At 39.9% G+C, this 18,503-nt stretch overlaps 1 protein-coding gene across 9 annotated transcripts in view; it reads left to right on the top strand.

Annotated features, from left to right (window-relative positions):
• Window positions 1–18,503, top strand: part of FBRSL1 (fibrosin like 1) — a 228,666-nt gene that overhangs the window by 104,417 nt on the left and 105,746 nt on the right. For all 9 annotated transcript variants that reach the window (XM_053471388.1, XM_053471396.1, XM_053471412.1 and 6 more), the window contains exon 4: window positions 512–547. In XM_053471388.1, coding sequence (XP_053327363.1) covers window positions 512–547 — 36 coding nt within the window. The remainder of the gene's footprint in view (window positions 1–511; window positions 548–18,503) is intronic.

Below are 18,503 nucleotides of genomic sequence, written 5' to 3'. Positions count from 1 at the left end.
CTCGTGTGTGTATTTTCTGTTATGTGTAACACGTAACGCTGTACTTTCATGTCTTTAGTATAACCCATCCAAACCCTTGAGTGCTTCCACCCTATGCAGGTGCTTTGAATCTTGTATTCTAGCAGCAAGTTTGTGGTCATAATATATGTGTTTAAATAAATTGCACTTCACTGGATAGATTATAAAGCATACTTTTTTTTTGAAGCAGATATTTTTGCCGAAGATCTTAGATTTTTGCCGATTTAACAGAGCTGACTCATAATTCACATTTGAGCAACCATTCATTTGTACAGATTGCTGTGTTCTTTGCAGGCAGCAGCAAGGAATTCTGGAATTCTGGGGGTTTAAGGTTTGATCATCTTTTCAGAGTAGCGCATGGTACCCCTGGAGCTTCAAATATTACGGGATATCTTGGTGCTCGATGGATCAATTTGATTTTAAGTGTGGCTTATAAAAAATGAAGAAAGTTTCTATTGTTCTCATTGCTGACGTTGCTTTCTTTCCTTCACAGAGCTCCGCTCAATCCCTTTCTGGACGCGGCTACTCAGTAAGTCGACTCTTTTCTTCCCATATCTTACAGAAGAGTATGTGGAATGCTCTTTATGAACCCCCTCAATATCCTTCTTAAAGGGGGATTCTTGCATTAACTACTTTAAAAATAAAAAAAATCCCCTGGATGAGGTAACCTTCATGCGTTTATCCCACCCCACGCTGTGTGTTTAATACATTTGTACCGCTGTACATGTTGGATGCTGTAGCTATCCATATAAATATCAATGTTGTTTAAGCAACAGAACTACCATGCTTGCTTATTGGGGGGGTGGCAGTCCTGTTATTTTACAGTAAATGCATTCAAGCTGTTTACATAGCGTGTTTGTAAAACAGACATTTTTCCGTGCTTCCTGGCATTGGAATAAATCCTGCTGTCTTTTTCTTGATCTTTCTAAAAATGTCAGGCGTAAGATACGAGTCGTTTACTTTGATCAGGAAGTTTTTCCATTTTCTTTTAAATTGAATCGCTCTTAATGAGCCCTTTCAAAGTAAAGCTACAATTATTTATAATGCTCAGTAACGAACCCAGATGAAATCACGTGAAGAACATCTCTGTATGTTAGAGAAATGAGCTTTGCTCTATTTCTTTATCAGGTGTGTAAGGTGGAACTGTTCTCTTCTCAGTGTTCTTTTCACCAGGCCATCCATTCCGCCGATGGTTGGGTCCCTGCATGGCTGGTGCCGGGCTTCATATAGAACATGTTCTAGCAGAGAGAAGCCAAAACAGATAAAGAACTAATGAGAGAAAAACTCAAGATCAAACTGCCTACATGCAGAAAAAGTTCTTTCTTTGCAGCATTTTCCTCCGCTTATACCTAAGAGCTTCAAAGCGGCCTTGCTAACCTGCATTTCAGCAGTAGAGCTTCCTATGGCAGGCTTTGAACAGAGAGGAAAGGAGATTTCAAATGACAAATGCTGAACAGTAAAAATTGAACAGCTCAGAATATAGCAGACTGCACGCATATATGTGCTAACTGGCGTCTAGGTCATTGTGACGCTTCTTATTAAACGCGTCAACGTTGTGTTTATAAGAATGCAGCATGCCTATGTGGCTGCACTTTGGTCAGCGATGGTCACGGCGTTTGCATCCGAATTGTCTTAAAATACACTTTTTAATACTATTCTGCAAAGGTTGTCAACACAATATAAGTAGTTGACCAAAAGACAGCCACCAGTTTTGTATGTTGGCTAAACTGATTCAACGAATCTTTATTTATATATATATTACGTTAGAATGCATCCAGTTTAATCTTCTTCCTACTATTTACGTGATGTGATGCGGATAGCTCTGCAGTTCAGATATCCATTTAATGCTTTATTATATTGTATATACATAAAATGAAATTATTTCATGCTTTAAAGCTAAGCAGTACATGCCTTTATAGCAAAATATTGAGACCTCTACATTGTGTGCTCTTTGAACACCTGTACCTACACTTGTATGGGCTAGCACTAGGTGCTGCACTGGTCCTGATGTATCTGCCCCTATACCGCTGCCTAAAACGAAGGTCAGAGAAAGACACGTGCTGTGCTCATACAAAGAGCATAGTCCAATGGTCTACAAAGAACTTCGCCTTGCTTCACTTTCAAATCGGCCTAAGAGGGTTCTTGGTGAGAAGTGACTTGTGCATCTTCTGTGATCAGCAGCTAAACCCACAGAGACGGTAATATCCAGCAGGATCCCATTTCCTCCGTGTGTTACAAATACCTTAAAGAATGAATGCTCTAAGCTGTCTCTTTGAAGCCCTGTCACAAGGGATAAGCACGCTTACCGGATCTGCACATTGTGGAGGTAGAGGAATAAACAGCCGTAAATAATCCGCCACTTGTCTAAGGAGATGTGAAAATTGAGTACAGGGGGATTTGGCTTCTGTGCAGATGCTGGAGGAGGAGGGAGGGGAGGTTATGATCTGAGCTGGGATGCGGGCTGCAGAGATAACCGGATTTCACCCTGACACATCAGTGGACGTGGCAGGATTTTCACTAAACCCCAAACGCGCAAATTTTCTTCTATAAATAGCTGTCCTATTATTGTACGTGCCCCCCTCCCCACCTGCTGGGGTATTAGATCAGTTTGTGGGATCAGAGACACAACACGCAGAACTTTATTCAGGCGCTTTATTAAAAATACAGAATTTATAAAAATTCCAGTGCCAAAAACAACTTTCCTTTTACCCTCTCTCACCTTCTCTCTTTTTTGGGGGATAAAAGCCTGTGGTACCCCTAGTGTTAAAACGGTTAGCAGTGTCAGCTGATCAAAAGCTCCAATCATCCAGTCTTTATAGACTTAAGTGAATAGTTGCGTTTATTACTTTTTACTAAAAGATTGAATTAATGTTGCATACGTGTCACATACTTTCTGCTGTCATATTACTTTACTAATCTGTTTTATTTTGATTAATCGCTCACATCATTCTATAAAGCAAGTTTGAATGTACACTGATATAAAATCTGAATCCTCTAGTCTCTGTTCTCTACAAACTGCCTGAGGCCATGCAGATGGCGACTAGCAGTTTGTGCGTTTGACACAGACATTAATAATTTGTTAAACTTCTCATTGTAATGCCAGGAGCTTCTGCTTGTGTTGTCTCACCCGCTATCTCTCTATAAGTGTGATAGTGTTTATTGTACAGTTCATATATGCCTGTACAGTCATTCTAACACCTTCATCAGTCACCAAATGGATAATGATACAACATATAATGGTGTGAAAATAGATGTCATAAACACGCTGGCCTGTATCGACAGAATTATCTGGAAGTATACACCGCACAGTCTCCACATCCCTATTAAGTATGAAGAAAGCGGCCTTCACACAGGAAGAGGTGTCTGTGCTGAAAGCTCTCGTTCTTGTGATTGTGTTATCTGTGGTCAGGCTTGCACGCAGGCTGTGGTCTGCCTCTGGTTTCCTGCCGACTCAATCACCTGAGGTTCCCACCCTTTCATCGCTCCTGGGGCTCTGTGGCATGATACAAGGGGGCCCGGGCTCCCTCGCTGTGGTTTCCCTAATGCAGTGCGGTAGAAACACTCAGGCTGGCTGTGACGGAAATCACTCGGTTATCGCACGGCCACCACACTCCCAGATAACATCTGCAAAACGCTTTTTCTAAGAATTTGCTGAACTAAAAAACAAGCGCTTGTCATCTGTAACTTGAAGAATAACTAGCTCCTCTAACCCTCTGCTCTACAGCAGTAGCCAAGCATAACCTTGTTAAGGTGACCGGTCTGATTAACAGATTTCTTTTTTTAATATGCACTTTTCCCCCACCACAGTGCGTGGCTTGGGGTAGGTTGAATATATTTCATCTATAAAAGAATAGTGTAAGAGAAGTAATCGTTTGTTAGTAATCAAAAAAGGTAAGTTTTCTGCAGTGGCACCAAATAACTCACTGGTTCCACTATTTGATAAGAAGGACCCACACTGCCAAGTGTCATGTAGCAGTGCATCTCTTGGTCACCACGCAGAAAATCCGGGTCTCGGCAGTGTCGTTGCGACATCCCCCACCCACAGTGTTTTCCTGCATGTTGGGGCTACCGCCGCTTGCTACATCAGCAGGACCACCGGCAACTTCAGCGGGATCGCCTAAACGCATCCTGAAAGGGCAGGACTCCCTGTAACTGATGTTCTGGATGTTCCCAGGTATGTGTATAATGTATAGTTCAGCACGTAAGAGGATTTCAATATTTATCGTACTGGGCCAGCCAAGCACATCTTGCAGGAGATGCTCCCAGGGCTTGGCCCACTATAAGTGATTATAAATCATGATCACTTGTGTCAGCCTTTTTGCTGCATTTACAAACTGTTTGTGTGACCAGTTTGTCAAGTCCGCCCTGTAGAATCCGCTATATCCAAAATAAAAAAATGCCCTTCCTTATCGAAGTAGCATGTGGTAATCCATTAGGGCGGCGCTTTTGATGCATTATTAACAACACCGCCAGGGCCACATTGTACAAATTAGATACTGTCAGGCTACCAATTAAAGTTTTACGGAAAAGATGCTCTCTTTAGCTCTAAGGCCAGTTTGAGCGCTTCGTCTGGGGGCTCCTGCATATGCAATCCATGCAACGTCAAAGCCTCCATGTTAATCCATGTTAAAAATATTCATGGTGCAGAGCGCACGGTAGCAGCGATTCTGCTGCAGGCTGTGTGTTAATATGTATGTGTCTGGCAATTGCATATCGTCTTTCCCCTAAAATGAGAGGAAAGGAGAGATATTCTAGTGTTTTCCAGTGTTGTGTTAAAGAAAACCAAGATTCTTGCATTGCCCAGCACTCAAAATATCGATTCCAGTGTTGTCATTACACTGATTACAGATCGCAGCATGGGTTTCCAGCGGTCCCTTTTGAAGCCTGTCTGTGTTTTACTGCTCACTTTAGATGGAGCACTACTGCTTGAAACACACAGGAATGTAAATTTTGGGTTTTATCAGTGCTCATCTGTAAAATACATAAGAAAACTAGCGTTGTATATTTTTAGAGACTCAGTCGCACCAACCGATGACAGATCAGACTTGGCAGTTTAATGCCAACACAGTGGCAGCAGGCGTTTTACAAATAGATACATCTCTCCCCATAGACTGAAGCATAACACATACAAGAAATTACACAAACTGTCAAATGTGGGCAGTCCAGATGCTTTGTGTACAATTTTAAAATGCATTTTATGAGACAATGGGAACTTGATTCATTTCTTGTTGATTGTTTGAATCTTCTGCAATATGTGACAAAATGTCCTCTTCAATCATGGACTCATCAAAAATGTACGTTTCAGGATCAGTGATATGTGTATAGCCATCCATAAGTACCCCCACTCAAATCAGGCAGCTTTGCATAATATACTAACTTGAGGCAAGGATTAGTAGTGGTAGACTGTAGATCCTGCTATCTTTAGTTATAAAGGAAGGTGTACGTGGTTAGTGATGCGTTACAAACCAAAGCCAAGATTAAAAAAGACTGAAAATCCCAATTACTGAGCTTTCCACATTTTTATTTTATTTAGCAGTAGTAAATCCAAGACTGCAGCTATCTTAGCCTTTTGTCTTTGCAGAGATGCTGTTTCCTATAAACGAATTAGAAGTGGGATGTAATAATAAGTGAAAACAGGTCATCTGTCCTGCCAGGGGAGATGGAGCAGAGCCGTGAGAATACTGAAGCCAGACAGACACTACACAATACGAAGACATATTCTATCCATTATTTAGTTTGTTGGCTTTAGGCGTTGATATTTGAGAGCCAGGGACTGGTCTGGCAAGGCCTGAAGGCATGCTGGGAATCGTAAAGCAAAGGAATCTGATAAAACCACAGATGAGCCAATGTGTGCTGGGATAGGAAATTATGATGTTTTTGGCTTAAGTCACTCTGAATGTGGAAGGTCACGCTTTTTAAACAGAAAGGCATTAGCTCTACTGATCAGACCATACGTCCTTTACGGTTTGGAGAAAAATAATTTGAAGTGTGCATTTGATTATTGCTCAGACGCTCCTTAACAAAGAGTAAGTCACCATGTATGGGTGCAGGGTTTGTGTCCAAGTATCTGTTTATGGCATTACACTTCTAAAACTATGTAGGTAGAGCAAGTCTGGAGCGAAAAGGTTTTTGACATTTTGATTTTGAGATTTTGACATGACCCCCGTCAAACTGCATGATTACTGTACTTTTTATGGCTGCACTTAATATATCTCTCCTTTATTATACTCTAAGCCGTAAAGCGCTAAGTATACCAGTTCCAGTAGTAGTAGTATTTTGTTTTATATATCGCCATCGTATTCAACAGCGCTGTAAAAATACACATTCATTCATACATACAAGACATCCTCCCATAAAGCTTAGTGGTTATGAGGTTTATAGATTACCAACTTGACTTTGTGATGTTCCAGCATTATATTATATTTAACCTGCAAGTGCTCTTGGCTTACTGCATTTATATCTACTCTTACAAACACCATAAAGTGTTTGTTTTTTTTCACAAAAATCAGTTTCTCCAAGAGGCACCCTCAGAGCCCTTTAAATAAATGGACAGTGACTGCCTGGCCCCTTCATGCCATCTCTTTTGTGGAAATTAGCTATTCCCACAATTCACAGCAGAGCCTCTTGCAGGTGTTCATGCAGCTCAGCCTCCTCCATCCAGTGCAAATTAGTAACAGAAGCTAATGGCCCAGCATGAATCCACCAATGACTGACAATTCCAGCCTTTCTGAAGGGTCCCTTTATGTCAAAACCCCCCATGAGACCCGTCCGGCTGAAAAGCCTATTTGTCTGTCCCTGTGTGGGCCTGCTTCAGCAAGGAGACCTGCTGCTGGACCCCATGCTGGGACCCTGGTTGTTGCCTCTAGCAACAGATAAGAATCGCTGCTAAACACTGCAGGGATGGCAACACATCAGTCATGTGGCCTGGATAAAGACTTTGAGGTCTTTGGCCTGTGTGTTTGCTGTTGCTAAATAATTTCCACTGGCTGAACATACTATGGTATAGACTCGGTAATTTAGTCCAGAAGACTTCATTTGATTGAGTCTCTTTGATTTCATACTCCCTCCTTTTATCTGCTCTTTCACTAAATTCCTTTTTGTTCTAAAGCACATCTACTTTAGAAAAAAGGAGAGAAAGAATGAATGCAATTTACCCATTACCACGAGTGGGAGGTTGTGAAGGCTGTCCTCCTTATTAATGCAGTTATATTGTTTATATTGGTTGTTTCAAAGCAGATCAATCACCCTTTCCAAGTATTCTTTAGATCTGTTTTGTTCTTCGCAGTGTAGGTATCTCTACCTTAGTGTTAAGTTGCTGATTGTTGTTGATTGGTCCAAGCAGCAATTGTAAGGGTGGTCTTTGTGGAGGTAAACTTCAGGACAGGAAATACATTAGATAATGTTGTGCCACAGGTCCTCGCAGAAGGATAGGCACGGGCATAGTTCATAGCGGACGTTTTTAAAGCTACTGCAGAAAGATGCTATATTTAAAAAAAGAAAATTAAAACAATGTGGTGAAGTGTGGTAGAATGAGCCATTTTATTCCCTTTAGGCCCAAAACAGAAGTAGTAATTTATTGACTGTCAAAATAAACGTGCTTGCCAGAAACATATTCACATTTACCCTTACACACAAGCATCCTAGCACACACTTCCCTTTCTCCCTATCTCTAACGTTTCTCTCTCTCCCTCTCTCTCCTTTATTCTTCTTCCAACCCTGGTGATCCAGTGGCAGGAGCGGCCTTCTTCGGTGCTCCATTGCATGGTATGCGCTTTTTTAGTGTTGAGGGCCCTGATATGATAACATATGTTTGCGCTCAGAATCAACAGAGGGTGTACATCATGAAGGAGCAGTAAGAGAGCAGAGTTCTGTATGAAACAGTTCCATCTGCCTCTGGAGGGAACCAACAAGGTGACCAACACCACAAATTGTGGTGAAAAACACTGATGCCCGTGTACGAAACCTTGCCGACCAGGTCCTCATGCCCTTGAGGTAAAACTAATTATTACAAAGCAACTATGCTTGGCCACCATTCCCAGGGTTTGGTGACCTCTAAACCAAGATAACACATCCAGAATTCAAAGCCGAACAGATCAACTGAGGCACTTTGACTCATAATATTGACAGGAGTTTTATCTAACATTAACCAGAGGATTGAACTGCCTATTCCTCAATAATCCCTTATTATAATAACACACCATGATTGGGCTGTAAATCCCTCGGCCATAGTGTGTGTGTTTGTGTTTATATATATATAAATATATAGATAGATAGATAGATAGATAGATAGATAGATAGATAGATACAAAAACTATTGGTAGTCACAAACAGTACTGAAAACCATTTTTAATATTTAACCTTTTCATTGTGATTAGCATGAAGAATTCTTTGTCAATCTATGCAATGCCTGCCTCCTTTTACTGAAAGGGTTAAGCCACATTATGGTTGGTCTAGGCTAGATGGGCGCTAGCACGGCTCATTAACGCCGTCACTGTCTGCGTATGAACTTTAAGGCATAAAGTGTCCGCTTCATACAGGAAGATCAGTAGCAAGAAATATCTAAGACGCTATAATTTGTTCCCTGCTGCTCCGAAACCGTAATGGCATCCGTATCTGGCTACATGGATTCATTTCAAAGGACTACGATATACTAGGAGGCGCGTCTGTCTCAACAAGAACAAAGATTCGGCAGAACATGGGATGGTTCTTGCATCTAGCGGTTTCGCTCCAGTTAATAAACGTTTGCGTGTCTATACTTTTAAATTCTTGCACTTGATGCCTTTTCAAAGTAACGTTCACAGCATTTGGGTAATAAAAACGTACAGTTCTTTGTGTATTTCTTCACCCAGCTCTATTAATCATATATATGCCGGAGGCTGGTAATTCCAAAGCAATTATTTACTTCTGACAAGGGCACAATATAAAATACCCCCCCAATATCTGCGTCCGAGCCGGTCCCACTGCAGATATATAACCCTCCCCAGCGACTGAAACAGAATAGAACAAGATTCCCCCAAAGCAGCGGCTCATCTTTGATCCCTCCTCATGACTTTATTTCATTAGCTTTAAAGTATAAGGAGGAAAGTTAATGACATCATAAAAGCCAGGACTCCATAAAAGATGTTTCTGCTGATTTACTGGCTGTACATGCACAGCGGGTCATATAACTGCCCATTAAAGATGCTGGGCCCTGCCTTGCCTGCAGCTCTCCTTATCTGTAGCCTTTTATTTATTGCTGGAATATTGAGACTGGCTGTGCACCGTAAATCATAAACCCTACTTTATTGCCTGGGTAATTAACCCCTCAATTATCCGCCTCTGCTAGGGAGCCGGCTTTCTCTAGGTCTTTATTAAAGGCTGAGCTATATAAGCTGTTATTGTCTTTGTGAAAAGCCGCAGCCCCGCTTGGCAGTGTCTGTATTGTTACAATAAAGTGGAGGGAATCTGGTGCTTAACACCTTCAGGGTAATAGTCACAATCCTGAAAATACTTATTTGTGTCGGTGAATAGCAAAATACGATGTAGATCCAAACAACTTTTCAAAGCTAAACTGCATAGTGTGCTAATTACTAATAAAAAATAAAGTGCAATTTTTACATTTATTTAACAAATTGCACCGTGTACCTTATCAGCGGGACTCGGCTCGTAGAACGTGATATCCATATTGACATAAGTATAATTTATTTTGCTTGCATTGTATCATATATACATGTATACACCGGTATCCTTAATGTTTATCTATTCTTGTTTAATGTTAAAATTAAAGATTGAGAAACCAATTTAAACCATGAAAATGCATATTACCCTACAATAAGCCAATAGGGAGGTGCCAAGGGGCAACTTTGTAAGGCTGTTGGCTATTATTCCTCTGTTAGGCCATAAACTAAACCGTCTCCAGTGATGCGAATAGGAAGTGTAATTCAGTCAATTTTCATGTCAAACCTTTTGAGTGTTGAGTAGACCTTGTCTGTTTGTTTTTTGTTTTTTTTTTTTTACAGAGCAGGGAACGTGTACACATATGCTTTGGCTGAAATTCACCTGCTAAGATCAAGGGAAATGAAAATAGACGTTATTTATGTATACGTATAGAAACATAGAATTTGCTGGCAGATAAGAACCATTTGGTCCATCTAGTTTTTTCAACTGCTCATGCATTATTTATACTTTCTGAGCGCCTTAGAAAAGGGGGACATCAGCAGAGGAAAGAAGGACAAGAGGTTTGGGTTTAGGGCCCAAACAATAACGCTTTGGGTGCACGCGGGCTCTAAAACACCACATAAACTGGCTGTGGAATTTAGTGTCCTACACTCCATCATCTGAGTTCATAGACTAAAGCCTACGAAGTTTGCCTAACCGTACAATAGAGCTTGTAATACAGTTATGGCAAAATGAATTTCCCTTCAGGAAACAGAGCTCGGTTGTAGGTCCTATCTTGAATGTTTCGTGCATCTTGGCACCAGCACCTGTTTGTGCTCACAGGCTTTCCCTGCACAGACAAGTTGTCCTTGGAATAGAAAACCAGTGTAAATATCTGCCGTCTGCTAGTCAAGGAGGATCCAGTTCCCACAAGCAGACAGACATTTGACTTCCACTATCGACAAGAAAGAGAATTTGACAAGAAGCTTTCAACGCAGTGTCTGAGGAATTGTCAGTTTAGACAAAAGCCATGTTAAGACAGACTGTGCCTGACTTCTTGAGTGCAGGTGCTGAAGTCAAGAGGGAGACATTTCCGCTCTAGAGAAATAGTTAGCCATAAAGTCACTTTGTTCTCTGCTTTGTTACAAAGGCCCTTTAGCAGATTTCTCACTGAAGGTGTAAATATCTGTATATGTCCCCTCTAGGTGCTTACATTTTTCACAAAACCTGTATGGAGGCATATTCTGGCTCTTCATTCTACGTTCTGGCCCTCAGTTATGTGCTGTGTTTTATTTGATATTCCTTCGGCTGTGCTTATACATTTTTACTCTTCATGTTGAGCAGTGGAATGTGTTTTATGTACTGGATATCCATCATGCTAACCATAACGTTTTCTTGTTCATCTTCATCCTCCTACCAGAAAACTAAATATGCACGAGCATCTCTTTCTTCAAATATGGTACAGAGACAAAAGGACTCAATCTTTCCTGTCTGCTTCCTCCCTCAGTTCCTGCTGGGGCTGTAGGCGCAATGAACTCTAACAGGGAGAATATTGGCCCTACCGCTGCATCTTATAGACCATTTACATGACATAAATGTTGTCTTCTCAGTTTGAACAATGTAGACATTGATGTATATAAGTCATGTACTTTATTAAATGGGGCATTCTAATGCTAAGATGGTACACCACTGTTTATTAGTACCCTATAAAAAGTTCATTGAAACGAGTAGGATCTTACTGCAAATACCTCTGACTGGGAGCAGACAGGTGCTGGACTGGTATAAACTGTGCATGATACCATCATGCCTGGAAACTTAATGGGCTTTTTATGTTTCATCGCATATTTTTAGGGATCATTGTGTCCCCTATTTGAATTGCCATTTCAAATGTTAGCCTGATATATAGCCTTAAATGATATATTTTAATATTCTTTGTTCCTTGAGTAGGCTGTTAGACAATGTACTGAAAAGGCGGCCTGTCGCGTTGATAGCTTTTTTAGGCAATGTACTAAAAGAGGGCCTATCGCTTTCATAGCTTTCAGGCAATATACTTAAAAGGAGGCCTGTCGCGTTCATAGCTTTCAGGCAATGTAGTTAAAAGGGGGCCTGTCGCGTTCATAGCTTTCAGGCATTGTACTTAAAGGGGGCCTGTCACGTTCATACGTTTTAGATAATGGAATTAAAGGAGAACTGTTGCGTTCATACCTTTTTAGGCAATGTAATTAAAGGGGAACTGTCAGGTTCATACCTTTTTAGGCAATGTAATTAAAGGGAAACTATTGCTTTCATAGCCTTTAAGCCCCATAACGTTCAACGTACAGAATATTTCCCTAACAAGCCACTCCGTTTAAACCGTACGATTGATAGACACACTTATAATAGCTTAACATTGTTCAAACATCCCTGTCCTCTCCTTCCCTTCTAAATAGTGAAAAGAAGGAAGAAAAGATACATTTGATTCTTTTCTTCATCAAAGTTTCATTATTCACACCAGTGGCTTCATTACTCTGGAGCGTCGGCATTATTATAGTTGAACCAGTAATATGACATTGGGGAAGAAAAGTACGTCTCATTTACTTGATAGTAATTCAGTCTTCTATTTCTAGCTTCTTAGTATGGTTGAATACGCTTTCGTGGCATATAACCCCGCATCATTTGTTATTTCCACGTCCACCTGCCCTGTTCATTTGTATGTTATGGGACCATGAAAGTCAGAAAGGTTGCTAAGCCACAGCTATTTGATATGGAATATGCCCCCCACCCCAAAAAATGCTCTTAAGTATTAATGTGATGCACGGATTGTTTTAAATTATATAATTATGAATAATTTAAATTCAAACAAAAATATATGGTTTTCTATACGGTAATAATGACTGTCAGTTTTCTTTGTTCCTTCCCTTACATTGCTATTTGCTATCTGGTTCGGTGCTGTATCTAGGTGCTGGAGTACATTGTTTAGGAAGAATTGTTTATTAGTTTTGACCAGTAGCGTAGGATGACATGTCCAAGGGGCCATAATCCTTCTGCCACATAACAGGGAGCCTTTATGAGAAGGCTTTCCACAAGATTTTGGATTCTGTGGGAATTTTTGCCCATTCATCCAGTAGAGCATTTGTGAGGTCAGGCACTGATGTTGGATGAGAAGGCCTAGCCAGCAATCTCTGTACCAGTTCATCCCAAAAGTGTTAAATGGTGTTGCGGTCAGGGCGTTGTGTTAGCCAGTCAAGTTCTTCCACACAGTGGCGGCATTGGTCCGACACTTGGCATTATACTTCACAAACTGAAAAGGTGGCATCCTTACACAGTACCACATTTAAATTCACTGAGCTCGGTGCTTGATTTTATACACTTGTAGCAATGGGTCTGATTGAAACACCTGAATTCAATAATTGAGGTCTGTCCCAATACTTTTGTCCATATAGTGTATATATACAATGTGCTATAGTATGAATTGGTCATTGTGAGGCTGTATGGCACACCAGACTGTCCCTTTGAACATATTTTTGCTGGTTTTAACATCTGCAATAAGGGATTATGGTATACTTTCCTATACTAAACTATATTAGTTTAAGAAGGATGTACTTTTTTTTTTCTTTTAAATATCAAAGTATGAAATTACATTGTGTTATGTCTAATCTTCATGAGGGATATTAATGAAAGTTACAGTTCAGCTATCTAATAATACCTGCCTGTATCGGTGACCAAAAGTTTCCCTAGTTTGGTTAGCGAGACACTTCACGAAGCGGAAAAATCAAGTGAAATGGAGGCCAATGTAAGTCAATCGTCCCCATAAGACGGTGTGAAAATGTTCTTGTCACGCACATCTTTTTGAAACCTCACATCTGATTGCCCTTTACTGGAACTGACTGATAGCATCTGATGAGGTTACCCACACACTGCAAACTACAGCAGCAACACGTAGAGACTGCACACGGGGTTTCTGAGTTAGCGGAGTTTTTAAACACGCTAGATATGAGTATAGTATAATAGGTCTTAGTCTACTGTGCATACCCAACACAATTATGTAATCCTAAATAGTATCTAAAATATAACTTAGAAGAAATATCTAAACTAATAATCCAAAAGGAGAAACTCTAAAATAGCAGGTTGGATGCAGTGTGTGAGTAGTATGAATGAACATCCTAAGGTATTGTAATTCAATCACTGAGTAAAAATCAAAGCGTTCATATGCGACAAGTGCCTCAATATAGTGAACACTATCGCTGAATATTTACACCCAACATTAGACACTAAACCTCACTAATAGTACGTAGAGGTGGCCTTTCCTCAACAGAAGTTGTATATGTGGAGACCTACAACTATTGTACGATTGAATTATAATGCATAACATAAGGAATGGAGGGTAACAAAGGAACCATCTGCGTCTGACGCATGCTTCACCAAGCACTACTGCTTCATTAGGGGTTTAGTCTGCTCCTTTATTTGTTTCAAATGACATTAGTATCCACATTCCACTCCTTGCTCTGGGAAACCCACTCCATGCTTGGAGTCAGTCAACTTAACAATTTATCTTATGAATGCGACTTGCAAAACCCCTAATTTCTTGTCACACATTAGGGCCTAGTTTAAAGACTCATGATTACAATTACTAAACGATCATGTTGGTTTCAACACACAGACAACTTACCGTTTAGGGACTATGTTTGCGGTTCAGTGATGTGGCCATGGATGGAGTGCATACCAGAAACCCTGCAGAGTGCTTTTCCTCTTTCTACCTGAAGGTGGTTCGTACTATGTCCTTCATAAGTATTGTGGTTCCCCCCCCCCCAGTATGTTCTCTCCGTAACCCCCCTTAAACCTTCTTTCTCTTGTAATATCACCAAATATAGCAAAATCAGTGACGGGTGGAATTATTTTTATTTATCTAATCGGGTACATTAGCCATGTGATAGTATATTTATTTATATACAGATGCACTGTGCTACCTCATACTTCTGTAGTTCATCTATTTCTTTTAATCCATTTAAAATTGATAAGTTAAACTGGATATTTTGTTCCTAAGAATAAAATATTTGAGAGCACTCGGCTGTTAAATTAAGAACATGTGCAGCATCGTGTAAGCTGCTCATCTGCATTTTGTCTCCTCATTCTCCAAACAAGAAACAAAGCTGTCATTACAGATAAAATGTTTCTGTTTTAATTATGATCCTTCCCTTTTTACTTTTCATTACTGGCTGTAAACATTCTTTAGCGTAAAGGTTTCCTGCCACCGGCCTTTGCCACTAATGTGTCGGTAATTTCGCTAAACAGGCTAAAAGAGCCACATGGAGTCTTTCTCTCTGAGGTCTTTGTAGCTGGATCTGCTATCATGTAAATGAATGAAGACCCTCAAGCAGACCTATGTGTACACAGAACACCTGTGACTATTATAATAAGAAAAAAAGAAAATAATTTATGTAAAAAGTGTCCCAAAATATATCTTTCCATAATTTCTGAAAAGTAAATATAATCTTTCTAGCCTGCTGTGTTAGTACATGGCTATAGTGACAGCAAGAGGAGGAGAAATGTCTTCTTTATGCTAACGTGGTTGGTAAGAAGGCATCATTGCATGCAATCTCATTATGGACTATCTGCTTCTTCACTCCTCGGAGCCCACAGAGGAATCTTAATCAGGGGCTGAGAGGATAAATGGATCATTATTACATATAGTCGCTCTTTGCAAGTAGCGAGAATTAAAAGCTGCATTCAAGTAATTATTCTCTTTGAAGTCTTTCTGCCAGAGTCTTTTTTTTTTTCCTTTTCTCTGAATTAAATGAACTTCTGGGTATTTATCATTTTGACCTGGTTTTATAGATCGCACTTACAAGCCATTTAATTCTGTAAAGATGAATTCATTGTGAATTACCAGCAATGTTTTTATCCTGCCACTGCGACACAAGCGAGCAAGGCGCGCTCCTTTTCCAGCCAGACACCATGCATTTCATAATTCCACCAGGTTAGGTATAAATGGAAAATCAGCTTTAATGTACAAATGTACTGAGGACGCGGAACAAATGCATGGAGGGGAATTCCGAGGAATTGTTCCATTCATCTGTTCAAATACTCGGCTATCATATACCATATATATATATATATATATATATATATATATATATATATATATATATATATATATATACACGTCTCGCTGCCCTGTTGGTATGTTGCTGATAGTTCAGGCAGCCTTTGTAAGGGTTGGTACAGTAAAGGCAGAGAACTTCAGGGACAGGCTCTGACACAGATTGATCGCATATTTAACTTAGAAACGAGATGATTCCAAAACGACGACACTTGACATTCAAAAAAAAAAAAAAAAAAAGGTTTTAATTTAATGAATTTAGTTATGCTAAAAGCTGCGATAGTTCTCTGTGAAGTAACGGCAGTAAGCTACTGTGCCTACATTTGTATTGCTTTCATAGCTTTTATTATTATTATAATTTTTTTCTGTTTGCGGAGAAGCAGAAAGGGGGAAGGAAATATTATTGCTTTTATTTTGGCTCCCCGTTTACTCTCAAGTGGAAAACTTCTGCGGGCGCCCATTATAGAATGTTCTGTTTCACAGTCTTGAATACAGTTAAGGGATAGGATTCCCACATCGTGTCGAGTTTGGAGTGTAAACAAACATCATTACCTGGGGATGATAACTAATAAGGTAAATATAATTCGTTGCTAATGCTAGATCAGCTTTCTGTTCATTTCTGTGGAGAATTTAGAAACTGCTTTTGCTTGTCTGTAAGTATAATGTATACTCAGAATGATAACGTGTAATTGATGTGTGAAAGCTTTGCTTGTCTCGGCGGTACAAGCAGCAGTGTGGTTAATTTCCATGATGCAATCTGCCCTTCCAGGATATAATTACCTGATTTACTTGATTGCCTTTTGGGATTTATTTCCCGTTCCATTCTTCCATCCCCAAATTGGTATAAAATTGTCTGCGCCGTTGAAGACTGGTAATTTCATCCGTTGCTTACTAATACGGTTGAACATGTCTGCTTCCTATCATAGCAATGCACCTTGAATGCCCCAGTGTGTTCTCGAGGGTAAATTCATTATTATTGTTACTACTATGATAACAATATAAACACGGCACCTCGTCCTACACTCGTTTCTTTAATTATGCAGTTCCAGCAGAAAAGACCCATAAACCACGTCACCTATATATATAGTGTGTGCAAAAGTTTCATCTCTGAAATATCCTGTTTTCAATATGCTTCAGATTTTTTTCAAAGTAATTTGATGACTCAGATCTTATTTTTATATTTGACTAAACTGCAACGTCTAGCTTTCCGCTACCTTTCCCACCAGCAGATGAAATGATACAGCTTCGCATTTTAGAATACACATTAACGCACAATTAAAAAAAAAATAGTCTTACTAGATCACAAGTGCTCATTACCATGCGCTATAATCCAAAATATGGCAACTAAATTCAAAGCCATGTTGGGTGAAAGGCTTCCAACAAGTCTTACTGCGAGAAGAGCTGGCGCAGGGAGATTGATGAAGGAAATCGGTAACAGTTGGCTCCAGTAGAAAATGTTAAAAAGTTGGGAAAGCAGCTTCTAACACCAGTGAGCAATTCCCAGTGTTTTAGAAAAAGACCAAGGCAAATGTTTTTACTGGGGAGTGTAAAGTGTGGCTCCAATGAGCCCTTGTTGGTATATATGGGCTCCAAAGCAGCATTGGTTAAACCCTTCCGTGTCCCAGGGTGAATAACCAGGAATGATAAATCACAAAAAGCTAGTGATTCCATATGGGTGGTTTTTCACAGTTGCAGAGGGGGAGGACTGTGCCTGTCGCAGGGATAAAAATAATTGACAGAGCTTTGATGCTTGGGTCGCTGCTCCTTTTAGCACCTTTCTCTCCCATCACACAGCTCTAGATGTATGCAGCTAAGCAACACATAACAAACCACTTTTATTTGGATGGAAGTTTTTGTTACAGCAGACCTGTAGAAACTGAGGCTGTGGAAAACAAATTTCTTTATTTAAAAATAATAGGTTTAGTGGAATAAGGCATTCCAGCTTGAAAGAAAAAGAGACCGCCTGGTTGAGTTACCACTTTCTGATCTGTTCATTCGATAAGCAGCTATTACTTCCTTCCGTGGGATTCAGCGCAGATAAACGAGAAAGCTGTCTGGTTACATGTGCGTTTATTAAATATCTGTATTACAGTATCTGAGTTAAAGCTCAGACAGATGCACCTGTTTTTACCTGTCCAATCTTGTCTATGCTGTTACAGGTGTGCTTAGTCTTTTAAGGAACGGACAGGGATTTGTGACACAAATGTTTTCTTAACTATCTGTGTCTCAATCCATTTTTTTTTTCCTTTCCAAAAAATGACCAAATTCCAATCTGGAGATTTCCTTCTTATTTCAGTGATGCCGTTATGGGACTTATCTGACATGAACAGCAGAAAAGTATCCCCACACATGTTTTCATGTGATGACCTTTTCTGCATCTGCTCGTCTCTGACGTCTTCTGGTGTTTTACTTACAGAACATATAATGGTTGTTTATCTAAGAGTGACATGAGCACTAGACTGTATTAAATCTTCATAAAATACCAATGTAGGGCTTTCTAAACCCAAGCAGAAATAAAAATCCATCACAGGTCTTCGACCAACACAATTTTCTTGTTGGTTTGTATACCATTTGCATTGTGCTACTCATAGACATCCGTGTTCATTTATTTATATAAAAATAGAAGAATTGCTGATAACTCGGCTGTAATTTTGTAGAATTTGTCACACTTCTTGTAGCACCTTGAAGGCGATGGCCTCACTCGCTTTATCTTATGAGTAATGGTATCAGCAATGTGTATATGTAGTAATGTGTATTGAGGTAGCCTCAG

The sequence above is a fragment of the Spea bombifrons genome, chromosome 1 (genome assembly GCF_027358695.1).
Source record: "Spea bombifrons isolate aSpeBom1 chromosome 1, aSpeBom1.2.pri, whole genome shotgun sequence".
NCBI classification, from domain to species: domain Eukaryota; kingdom Metazoa; phylum Chordata; class Amphibia; order Anura; family Pelobatidae; genus Spea; species Spea bombifrons.
The sequence above is the reverse complement of the archived record's forward strand: the minus strand, read 5'-3'. Positions and strand labels throughout refer to the sequence as shown.